General features: G+C 26.9%; 1 protein-coding gene across 3 annotated transcripts in view; it reads right to left on the bottom strand.

Annotated features, from left to right (window-relative positions):
- LOC100161279 (tetratricopeptide repeat protein 39B) overlaps window positions 1-13729 on the bottom strand; it is a 50786-nt gene that overhangs the window by 29708 nt on the left and 7349 nt on the right. For all 3 annotated transcript variants that reach the window (XM_029486578.1, XM_001945084.5, XM_016800697.2), the window contains exons 3-5: window positions 9749-9853; window positions 1671-1746; window positions 573-705 (exon numbers count right to left, since the gene is read on the bottom strand). In XM_029486578.1, the coding sequence (XP_029342438.1) occupies window positions 573-705; window positions 1671-1746; window positions 9749-9853 (314 nt within the window). The remainder of the gene's footprint in view (window positions 1-572; window positions 706-1670; window positions 1747-9748; window positions 9854-13729) is intronic.

Consider the following 13729-nt stretch of genomic DNA (forward strand, 5'->3'; position numbering starts at 1 on the left):
TAAAGGTTCATATTTATTTTTTTAGTATATAGGTATTATAGGTACCTAAATAAAAAAAGTTATTTAGCTTTTACATATTTTAAAAATTCTTAAATAATTTCAGCTTCTATCATGATTAAAATAATTATCAGATAGGTACCAATATAATTAAGGCAGATAAATAATGGAACGTCAATTTTAATGTACCAACACCAAATTAATAGTAACTAATATTCTATTGATACAACCTGCAGTGATAGGTAGGTACATAAGGAAAACCAACATTTTTAAGGGACATAATATAGTTTTTATACTTGATTCCCTACATCTGGGCTGGTGTATTATAGTAAGGTATGACGTTAACATCTACGTCTCTACGATTTAAATTAAAATTTTATTTTGATTTTGTTAGTCTCATATTTTTCTGGTTTCCTGATTGGTACGCTATTTCAAAGTTATTTTAAGAACTTATTACAGGATCTATATATTATTTATATGCGTACAGGGGTGGTTAGAGGGTCCAATAACTCACCCCTGAAAATATTTCTAGTCATGCTACAGCATTCAAAAACGTACTAATATAAATAGCATACCCGGCGTGTACGAGTCGTAGTTAGGCTTTTTCATTATGTTCCCAATGGACTGCGTCAGAGTGGTTTTTCTGCGATACGAATTGCACAAACGGATACTGGATTTCAGCGCCGCGGACGCTTTCTGTATGCTCGCCTGCATAAAGAATTATATGTGTTCATAAAAAAAACACGATATTGTTATTATTTCAGGTGAAATATTTAATATATATCACCAGTGTTATTATACTGCACCAGAGTAATTCATCAAGTATGCTCACTTGTAGGTTTCAATTAATAATGAATTCATTTAAATTCTGATTTGGGGAATTTTAAGTAGGGTACTTGAGAACTATATTTTAAAATTTTTAGATTTTTATGCCATTTAAAAAGTGCCTTGTGGTGATACCAATTTTTACAAATCATCAGCTTAAAAGGATGTCTCATACCCGTATTTTTAGCCTATAATAACTCAGAAGCTACTCATTCAAATGTTGATGCAATTGACAGTAAAAATGGTTGATTCTCGTTTGAAAAAAATAAGCGTGTTTGTGTAAACAGTAATTTTGTATGTGTAAAAAGTATTTTTCAAAGTATATTTTAAGTACTTAAAAATAGTACTTAAGTATTTAAACATTTTAAAAATTAGAATTTTATTAAATTGATTATTAAAGGGAAAAATGGAGGTGAGCATGTTTGAAGAATCAGTCTGTATATGATGAGCTATTCCGTTCAATGTCATAATATGCGGTATTAAGATCGACGTCATCAATCTGTTTTGAGCCTTTACTTTTTTACCGGTATAAACATTATCAATGTGCCAATTGTGTTTGGTGTATATAATTAAAAGTGTATTATAAAAAAAAAAAATATTAGTAGAAATATTGTACAAGTAACATAAAGTACAAATATTAATAAATACAACTAAAATATTATTGCAGTGGACGCGTGAGGCCTTGACACAAACTAGACCTACAGAATCATATCGCGGTTTTGATTTTATTTTTTGCACACAAGTCCTTGACAAATAAACAGCATATTTTTAGTCAAAACACAAATGAATAGAACAGGTACATGTTTAGTATGTGATTTGCATAATATAAAAATTAAAACAACATTAACCTGTTCAAATGTGAGTAAAGCTTCTAGAAACAGAAAAATTGATCTCCCAATGGTGTGATACATGCTCGTTCCAACCCTATAAAACCGTAATTAAAATTATAGATTAAACGATTGACAATCATATTAATTTTTAAGCACATACAAATTCAGTAAGCAATACAAATTATAATATTACAAAGTTATAATTTTTATCAGATGTACATTAGGTACATACTTAATAACGTCGTAGGTAGTACGGTATAACTTATTATACCTAATAATAAACATATCAACATTTATCGTGTTATAGGTACTATTTAATCATATAAGTCCCTACACTAACATTTCCGGTACGGCGATAATTGTGATACTTAAAAATTTTAAATTGAACAACATTAAAACTATAGGTAGAAACATACATAATAATAATAATAATAATACCATTGTAAAACAACAAAGTGAACAGAATATATTTTTCAAATTATTATTCAAATCTTCTTATTCATGCTACATAATACTGCAATAATATATATAACGTGAATGTTTTAAATATGTATCGACCGTTTTTCATTCTGTGGACAGAATCTGCAACTACTTATATCATATTTATAAGGAACACTTAATTTTTAAGATACAATGTATAATGTTATTATAATATCAATAATAACATGTAACGTTCAGTGTTCCAAATGCGTAGATTATTATTATCGTTTATTTTTTTGGCCTGTTTACACAGCTAATTTATTCAAAAATGTTACAAATATTATGATACACATTATATAATGTCAACGCTATGCCAGTACAGCGTGCGAATACAAATTAGGTATTAAAATCGACTTTATATGGAAATTAGTGAAAACCCATTAAAGTACCGTTTGCACACTGCTTGCCAAATGGAGTAGTATTAAGGGCCAAACTCAGATGAAGGGAGCCTAACAAAATGTCTTGCTTTTTCATTTTAAAACTTAAGTATCACAATAAAATCACAACAATACTGGTCTACGCAATAGTGACCTGTACGTCTAGGTACTTGAGAATTTTCTGAAAGTTTGCGCTTATGGCGAGCATAATGTAAGTGCAATCGGAATTAGTCAATGGGACTTTATAAAGTAACGTACAGTTTCCAAGCCATGGTAGAAAAAAATTAATATCGTAATAAGTAGTACCTACTGAAAATAATTACACTATTATTTACGTTTTAAAATTTGTTAAATGTAGGTACCTATGTTTAAAAATATATTTTTTTTGCGGACCCATCATAAATAATATTATACCTATATTAGAAATATTTCTATGTACAAATTAGGCGGATATAACATATACCCATATGTTAAGCATTTTGTATATTATTGTACCATTATATAACAATAAATGTAAGATAAGATTGGATAGATGCAGCCGTCCAATGTTAAAGTACTAATTATAGATATTACATTTATATATTTTACTTTTTTCTTAAATATAGTGATTAATACATAATTTATGTACATAAATTGTTTCAGTTTTTAACTACGTTTGCTATAATTAAATACATTTGTACCTTGAAGTGTGATTATATATTTTTTTCGATGTTTAAAAGGGTAATATAAAGAGTGGTACCATAAAACTTCTTCCCCGGTAAACAAATTTGTTAACACAGCACTGCGTTACAAATTATAGCTATACATATAGTAACAAATAACAATACTTGTACCTATATACTATAATACTATATATATATATATAGTGTATAATAATTTTAAATTAATTATTATTCATTACTTTTTACGTAGGTACGTATATTTTATCGTGATCACAGCCAAATAAAAATATCACACTGAATCAAATTATTTAAAACGCATTCAGTGCGATCCACGACCTATGCACTTAATATATTTAGGAAAATGGTAAAAAAAGGTTTTCTCTCAAAACTTTTCTATAGTTAATACTTTTTAAACTATTACCACAGACAGCTATAATATTTCGGAAAAAATTAAATTTTTGTTTTTGCGTTACTTATACCGATATACGAATCTGCAGAGGTACTTACCAAGCCAATTATTTACTTATATAGTTAATTAAATGAAATATTTTAGAAATTGAACAGTTAATTTCCGTTAAATATTGAAATATAGCTGTTACCACTAACCTACATAGATGTTAAAGTAGATATATATTGACAGGACTGCAGGAGACAGTTATGACTTATTAGCTATAGCCAATAGGAGGCGGGAGATTACACTCTGTTACAGGGTGATTCAGTCGCATACTTACCCCTTTTTCTTAATCAATGCAGTCAATCATTCATAATCTGATTTATAGAATTTTAAAATATACTCAAAGACCATATTTAAAATGCTTGAGATTTTGTATACTATACACTATAAGAATTCCCAAACTCGTGGATGAATACTAATAACGAAGCCCACGGTAGTTATCTTAGATAAGATAAGTAAATACAATAATATAATATATTATACCTGCTATTGCTTGTATTCATTTATCATTCTCACTGTTACCAAATAATAAAGATAACTGCCGGCGGCTCAGTAATTTACAATTATGCATGAATATAGAGATCCTAACTTCTGTTTTTCAAATGAGAACTCTACAGTAAATTATTTAGCGTATAATTTTTCTAAAAATGTTGACGTATTAGAATCAAAATTTAAACGAGTATAGTTTTTGATATATTTAACTTTGGACGCTATGGATAATAGTTTCAAGTTTGGAAAGGGTCAGTTTGGAAGATATAGTTATGTTCAGTCTAATAGTCTATAGAGGCCCATAATACCTAGTAATTTGAACGTTTTAGTAAAATATTAATGATTAATCTATCAACATTATTAGTTTATAAAAATGGTACAAGTATAATAAATACCTACTAGATCCAATATTACATATTATATTTTAAATTTTAGGTACTCGTTCAGATTTTAAATTAGAAGTATCTAAATGTATACAATAATATTTTCAAAAAAATTATCCACTACAAATAATTGACAGTAAAAATGAGGTTCCTAATTTGAAAAACTGAAGTTTATATGGCCACAGGACATTCCCTATAAGTACCTGATGCGAAAAAAATCAAGAATTTGAAAATATGTTCTTTGGCTATACTTGAAAATTCCAAAATCAGAATTTGAATACACTGATTATTAAATGAAAACATGGAGGTGCGCATGCTTTCTGGTGTATCTTCCTGTATAATTGTATACGAAATGAAAAAAAATACACTTTATGTATTAGATATTATACAATATACCCATTGGAACTAAACGGTATAGACGCGTGATTACAAAAGCGGGTGAAGAAGATGAATAATATAAATATTTCAGTAGAACAAGGTATACAAGGTCCAAGAGTAGATTACGGTTTAATGCAATTCTGAGTATAGAATTCGCTATGGAACGGACCACAAGGTAATTCAACAAGTTTGTTGTAGTGCAATTAAAAAAAGTACATATTATTAAAATATAAATAATAAAATATATTATCCGCTAACACGATTCCGTTTATACTCGTTTGTATAACGACCATACATACATCGTACACTTACAAGGTGATTCATTACGTAAGGGTTTACAGTTGTCACTCATTATTTCGAAAAGTAAGATGTCATTCCAAAACAAAATGTTTGCAAAAAAATTTAGGTTTTTGAGTATTTTACTCCAGTAAATTCCAAAAGTTTCGTAAAAAATAAAAAAATTAATTAAAGAAAAACCCGCATTTTCACGCAAAACTAGTCGTCGACAAAATCAATTTGGTTTAGAAGTAAAAAAACTTTTAACTTTAGACACTTTAAATTTTCATAAAATGTTTAAATACCTAAATGATAAAATGTTGATTCTTTTTAAACTATTTATAAGTGTGAGAAATTTTCAATTTTTTTAGTTTTTTTCTTTAAATATCGACAAAAAATATTTCATTGAGTTAAAAAGGTTTAAGTTACAAGGTTCCTAATACATTGATATGATAGCAATTTAAAAATATACATATACACATTAAGCATATTTTTTTTTTAAGAATTTTAAGTTTATATTTTGACAAAGTTCATCAAAATCACGAACATGTTCAATTATTAAGTAATGATTTAAAATATCAAAGAAAGTTAATCATAAGTAAGTAGCTCATACTGCAACCAAAAAACCTAAAAATATATGAACATAGTTTTTTTTTTCTATAGATATTTTAAGTTAAAATTAGGTGGATTTAGATATTTAAACAAATAATTACAATTTTAGTTATTTTGTTGTAGGTTATAAAAACAATTATTCATGGTACTTGAAACTTTTAGGGACATTCTTACAATATCAGGTTAAGTGTTGGTTAAGACTAACCGGCAGAATTCTATCGATACCAAACACAAAAGAAATTCTGCCAGTTGGCGTTATCAGACACTTAACCGGACATAGCGAGAACGGCTCTAAAAGTATATTGTTATATTACATACGCACAATGGCATTTTTATATGCAATTTTTTGTCAAAAATTAATTCAACTTAATGTCTAATAGTAAAATAAATTACTTCAATAGCAATAATATCGTATTAATATATATTTAGTAATAATATAGGAAGTCCGTATAGCCAGTCCGTCTTTCTCAGAATTGTTTTTTTTTTTTTTTTATTATGATTTTATATCATTGAATTAAAATTTAACCATATCCATTACACTATTACAGTGACCCACACGACACCTAATATACAACAAAGTGAAACCTACTTGCCTACCTTTTTTTAAAGTTAATTACTTTTTTAAATGTCAACATACATACGTAATTGATTTCAAAGCAGGAAACTTTTTAGAATATACAGACATAAAAATCTAATTTCAAACAAGTATTTATAAGTGATATAGGTAGTTAATTAGTTAAAACAAGAAGATACGACTGAACTCTTAAGATATTGATGATCCAGCTATTATTAGCCATCATGTAGTCAGGACAGCCAAGTACCTCAATTATCTAAAGTAATTTTTTAAATAATTAATTTTACATTACATTAAAAGTACTAATATACAAATAAATCAGTATATTATATTTTATAAATTATTTATAATAATATTATAGAAAATTGACTTAATCAATCTTTGTTTTTAATATTTATGATAGCAATTTCACAATTTTTTGAAAAATATCTCCCCCCCCCCCAATTAGAAAAGGGTGTGTACGCCACTGCCTATACTGCTATACCTAAAGGTCTTTTAAGTTTAGACGAGTCAAGTATGATGACACATGGATACACCACAAAATATTGTTTTTAAAATAATTGAAATTTCAAAATAATGAGTGTAACTATAGTGTATACTGTATACACTTAAATGGATCACTTGTTATATAGGTTGAACCAATGCGTGTTCTCTTACATAGACACAATTAATGGTTCATCCTGTAAGGTTGTAATCTGATGTGAGAGCGTTATTCAGATTTTTCATATTAGGTACCTATATAAATATTGTAATTGAAAAACGCACTAAAAAAAAGAATAATTGCGTCAGTTAAATACTCATAATCTACATTATTTATTTACATTAAGCGCACGTGGGTACGAGTTTAAATTTAATACGAATATGCACGTAGCTTATAATTGGGTAATAATATGTGTTTATAAATTAACTTAAATACGCTTATTTCGTACGGCTATAGGTACCTACCTATAATATATAGCAATGTAAAAACTATGTGAAATTATTCAAGAAATGAGTCAATATTTCATGTCCATTGCGCAATGTCAAGGTCAGCGTAATTAATATAATATGTACCTACATATAAAATATGAAATAATCATTTTTCAACAAGCTTATTAAAAAAAAATTGCAATTTTGTTTAAAATGCATTTCCTATACTTATAATCCCATTGTTTATAAATACAATACAAGCATTTACAATGGTTAACGATATTACACTTTTCCGAGTATAGTACCTACACTGGCGAGTATTAAATTTTTCGTTCAGCACTCTCATAATATACATTTTTGTTCTACCTACGTGTTATTCAATATTTATCATACATACTATTTTTTATTTTTTATAAAAACTCTTGTTCCCAAGATATATATACCGACTCAATTGTCTTTTCGTTTTTATATTATAGAACGATGCAGCCACATACTCCATTATAAGGCCCGATCATTATAATATTATAGTACAGTAGATTCTTATTATGTTAAACGTCGATATCTCGACTCAATTTAAATCCCAACGAAATAATTACCATTACAATCGTATTAATTAATAACCTAACACTTGATATCTCGACATTTAATCGGTTCTCCTTGAGTTTCGACATAGGTAACGAGAGTTTACTGTATTCTGTTTAAGCTTGAATTACCAATATTTCAATAAATTTAAGTTGAACCTACAAATTTATTTTGGGCTTTTTCAAAAACAATTTAATATACAATATACATTTTAACATTAGACCATATGTCAAAACTATCTATAATGGATAAAATGGATAAAATTAAAAATGGTAAATATGTTTTATTTAACATATAGGTAGGACCTATATATTTTAATTTTAGCCATTAATATCCAGTTAATATTTAACTAACATAACAACTATACAACATAAAAAATTAATTATGTTAAGAAAAATACATAAATAATCAAATTTTCAGAAAATTTCAATAACATTTTTCTTTTTAAATTTTAAATTACATCTCTAAGGATTCCAATACCGAATATTGGTTGTCAATTAATGCTATTAATATTTTCATTTTTCTTTATAGGATATAGGTGCAGCATATGCAATATTATTCAGTCTTGTTATAAGTACCTACTTGAGTAAAAGTACTCAAATACATTTTAAGTAGATAATTACTCTGATACGTACCTATTTTAAATACTTTTAAAAAGTGCTCGGTCATAATGTTTTATATATTTTCTTAAAGTATTTGCCTATCAATCAGTATTTAAAATCAAATACATTTAATTAATTTTAGTATATAATTTAATAATTTCTATAAATAATTAATTAAATCACATTAAAAAAATGGCATGGATATTTAACATAAAACCCATATAAATATAATTCAAATTTGATGGAACCTTTGTTTTTATTCATACACATTTACATAGTTTCAATTTTACATATTATCATTTTCAAGGGTATATTAACCCATATATTAAATTTTAATTTTAAAATACCATTATTGTTATAGTACAATATATAGAAATTACAAAAAATGTTCTGAAACAAGGGTAGGTTCGAAGATAGTAGGATATCACTCTTAGATTTTATAATAAAATTGTAAATACCTTATAATAGAAATAAGCAATTCTAATAGATTTTTTCACGAATGATATGTTTTTTATGTTTCACATACTTCACCGAACTTTCAAATAAAAAAAGTAGATGGGCAAGTTGGTAATTTATAGTTACACAAAACAATTAGGTACCTATACAATTTTCCATAAAACTTATGTGCTTACTAGAAAATGCCATAAAACTTTGTTTAAAATTATTTTTAAAGTAACAAAAATTACATTAAAAATGTTAAGTATTTATAAGTATCAGCTATAAATGCTTGTTTTATGGATTTGCACTCTAAAATAGGTACCTTGTTAAACTGAGTACTTAAATACGTATTTTAAATTATTTTCAAAGTAAGTGTCTGCAGTGTACAAATAGTACCTACATGAATATTTTTAAAAAGTATCTTTTATAAACTATAAACACAAAATTATTATACTGTTTTCCGTTTAAAACAATAGGTATATCGTATATACATCTACTTTACTTCTATCGTTTTTCTGCGCAAAGCTTTTTATACTACAGCCAACAGGATGTACGATGTACCTAATCTACATACTAATCCATAAGGTTTTTTTTTTATAAAACCCCCCCAACAAAACGAATAATACTTTATTTAACTGATGGACTTAAGTAAAACCTAAGAATTAACTCTAGTTATGAGATCCGGTTTTGATATGTATACCCGTATAATGAAATGTATACAACTGATCTATTTACATTTTTATAAACGTAATAGTATTTTTCTTAACCTAAATGCAACTAATTATATTGTAATTACATTTTTATATGATTAACACTGTAAATCTATATGATACATCCGTTTTATGAATATAGCATACGTTATAGTAAGGTAGGTACATACCATGGTTCCAATATATGTTGAGCCTCGTCAAATTTATTGTTAAAAAACAAATGTATAGCAATTTTTGAATCCGATAAAGCCGTATTCAAGTCCATTTTACAGTGCCTGAAAATAATAAAACTGATTTAAAAAAGAAGTACATAAAAATTATGTTAAAATGTCAACAACTTTGTTAATATTATTGAAGTTCCCTTTATGATAAAAGTTTTACTAATTTAAATCTAAAATCAAATCCATGCGAGAATTTGTCTGATTTATCATATTTCATCTTTTCTAGTTGTATATACTCGAATTGTATTTCATAATTTTATTAATAAGAATCTGACATTTAAAAAGTTATAGTTTTTTTATTTAATTTAATAAGATTTAAAGTTTAATTTCAATTGTTTCCCTTTTTGGATATTATTCCACATGAAGTAATTATACGGATTATCCGAATTAATGTCTCAGTTCCGTTCTATAACAAATACGCATGTAAGGTACATTTGACTACTCGAGTAGTTGTGAACAAGTGAAGGGTTGTCTGTAATACATTATAAGCACATATGTGTCATTATATAATTTACAAAAAGGGAGTTTCTGATATTTGTTCTATTTTATGATCAAAGGAATATCATTAATTTATTATTTAGTTTTTAGTAATTGTTTTGTCTAGTAATATTTTAAATCTGCATCCCCGAGTAAAAACGGTAGGTGGTAAACTGGTTGCAAAACAACTTTTTTGTAGTAAACTGAGTCCCGAAATCGAAAAGGTAAGCCCCCAAAAAGCACATTTTCTCATATCACTTTTATAGGGCAGGAATGTCCGTGTTAACATGCGTGGTTAAAATTGAGTTTATTTGTTTTCTCGATTGTTTTTTAATAATTATTTTCATTTATAATGTTATCATATTTATATAAAAATCATAATTAAGTATGTAATTTTAATATATATATATATATACATATATATTAGGTAATATTTTATTACTATTTTTTTTATTATGTATAGCGTAAAACTGTTAATGAATTCTTTTTAAAAAAATTTTATTTTTATTTTCATATTTCACAATTTTTTGTCTCAAATAAATGTCTTTTTCTAATTTCTATTGTTACTTTCTTATTTTTGATAACCTCTTAGCTACATATTTCCATGTATACTGTATGTATCTATTTGAATGTTTTTTAATATATCAATACAATAATTATAATGTATAGTTGTTTGGATGAGAACAATTAAACATTCCATTAAACAATCGATAATCACTAATTGGTTCATCTAGAATGTAGAGAAATATTATATTTCAAAAAATTAAATTATATAAAATTATATATTAATATTAAATTATATAATCTTGGGTTGGATTTTCAGAATTTTTTCCGACTCACATACACAAAGTTGCGGTCGTAATTAAATACCTATACTAATATAATATTTTGTACCTACATATGTATGTGCAATTATAGGTCGTCGTATGAAAAATAATAATAAGAAATAACCGCTATATACGATAACAAAATTAATAATTTATAATGTAGGTAATTTATGATAAATGGCATTTATCGGTAATCGGTATGACGGGAAAACAAAGGTTTCCCAAGAACACAAGTTTCGGGTATACCCATGCCTTGGAGTAGGACTTGGATATGATTTGATGTTATAAGTTGGACATGGAATTTTTAGGACTCTTCCATTCCAAAGTGTCCGGTCACCCAGTGGCGGATTTAACGGTCGTTTAGTTGGCAAATGCCAACGGGGCCCCCTCCTAAATTGTGTACTGAGGCCCACCTAAATTATAAAGTTGGTTTTTTTTTTAAATTTTAACCAACAAAAATGTATATTGCAAACTGGAATCTAATTTACCAATGTTTTAATAAAAAAAATAATTTAAATATATAGGAATACTTCAAAAGTAGAAAATATTATAATTAAATAAAGTAGAAAAGATCGAAGTAAGTACTTTTAGGTATACCTACGTAAATCTAAGTTAGGTATTCTACATTTTACTCACTACCATTGATCACTAATAAGATTATTTATAATTATAAATTAATGTATAATATAATTCATGATTGCATGAAAATAAAACAACAATTTTGTAAGTTTAATAATAATCTTTGTATTACTTAATCAGTGGCGTAAATTATGATTTATTGGAAACCGATTTCACGATAAATTCGCAACGTAGGTACATATAAATAGTAAAAAATGTGTTAAACAGGGCTGTGAATTTAAATGCGTTTGCACAATATTTTTTATATTATGTTTATACATTTAACGGGTTAGGACATTGTTTCTAACTATGGTATAACTATTACTATAAACTATAAAATATTGATTGAAATTTAAAATAAGTTTTCTTATTATTAAATGAATTATAAAATTATAAATAGAGGCAACAAGTAATTGCCTCCAAACCACCAATTCACTCGCCAACCTAGCCGACCGGTCAATTACACAAACATACACACACATCATTATTGTTTATGTGAATTTTATAATATAAAATGGTAATTTAATCATTGACTTTTGTGTTTATAGCAGCTCTTAAAGTTACGTGTAGTACAATAATTGAATTGTGTAGTACAAAATTTAAAAGTGTGTAACTCAAATTAAGCCTTTATAATATTATGTATAATTTTATGGCTTCACTTTTTTTTTATATTTGAATTGGTTTTTTGTCAAGCTACATTTTTATTATTATCTACATTCTACACAGGCATTTTATATACCTGCGTTTAATTTTGTATATTATATGTTGTAGGTACATGCTTTACTCTGCTTTGTATATGTTCGATGTCATGACATGACATTGTGTATCCAATAGCCCAGTCAAATTAGACGAAAATTAGGCTTCTGTACGGAAAAAATCCCATCAAGCTGAAATTGGGCATACCTTTATAACGTCATCATAAACAATGTATTAAAAGTCAACCACAAAATCAAGTGCACGTCAAAGGTTATTCAAGGCCAAAGGTCACGAAAATGACTTAATACAATTAGTCCAACCTACCAGCTACCATTGGCATTACTAAGAGAACAAAACTATTAATAACAATTAAGCAATATAAATAATGAATATATAATAAAATATCTTTAGAAACATAAATTGGCTGACAGACTCCGCTCAGAATCGTTTTTCGTACCTGTGCAATAATTTATTTTACATCCATTCTTAAAATATACGAGATAAACTTTTTTCGAATTCATTGAATTATTATTTATATAGCAATGATAACAAACATAGGTCCGTGAAGTTAGCGGGTGAATGAATTAATCTACTAATTCCCGCTATAGTGCCAATTTTAATGATGTTCAAGATAATATTACATAAACATCAATATTGATAATTCTTCAAGAATGTTAAAATTTGGTGGTGTTTCGTTAAATAAGCATTTGCTGGTTTCTATAATTATGTGACGTCTCTATTTTAGAGTACCTACCTACAGGGGCGGACTGGGCCACTGTGCTACTGTGCATTTGCACAGTGGGCTGGTGTCATATTATATTCATCTACCGGTACAAAATAACCCAACGTGTATTGAATGAAAAATATTTTTGAAACAGATAATTGTATATTTGTAAACAATTTTGATTCCCCGAGTATTACGTAATATGCTAGTCTATGTATATATAAATATATATTTTGTTTAAATGATATATTGATAAATCGCTGTGCTATCAGCGGTAACCTAACCTAACCGGAAAACATATTCTTAAAATAGTTTAAATTTATTACAATATTGAGTCTATAATAGCCTAGACAGTAGACACTATCCATAGATTAGTATATTATATCACTATGATAGTATGAATGCACGATACGAATTGCTTTCTTATTCCGACGATTTTGGTGGCGTCATGTACTCGCACATCTAAGCTGGTGTACCTATGCAATTATTTGTTAATTTTATTCAGTGTAGAATTAAATATTTAAATACTACTATAATTTAATACATAATAGATTATGGAAAAAAAACCAAAAGGTGGAGCTGAAAAGC

The sequence above is a fragment of the Acyrthosiphon pisum genome, chromosome X (genome assembly GCF_005508785.2).
Source record: "Acyrthosiphon pisum isolate AL4f chromosome X, pea_aphid_22Mar2018_4r6ur, whole genome shotgun sequence".
Classification (NCBI taxonomy): domain Eukaryota; kingdom Metazoa; phylum Arthropoda; class Insecta; order Hemiptera; family Aphididae; genus Acyrthosiphon; species Acyrthosiphon pisum.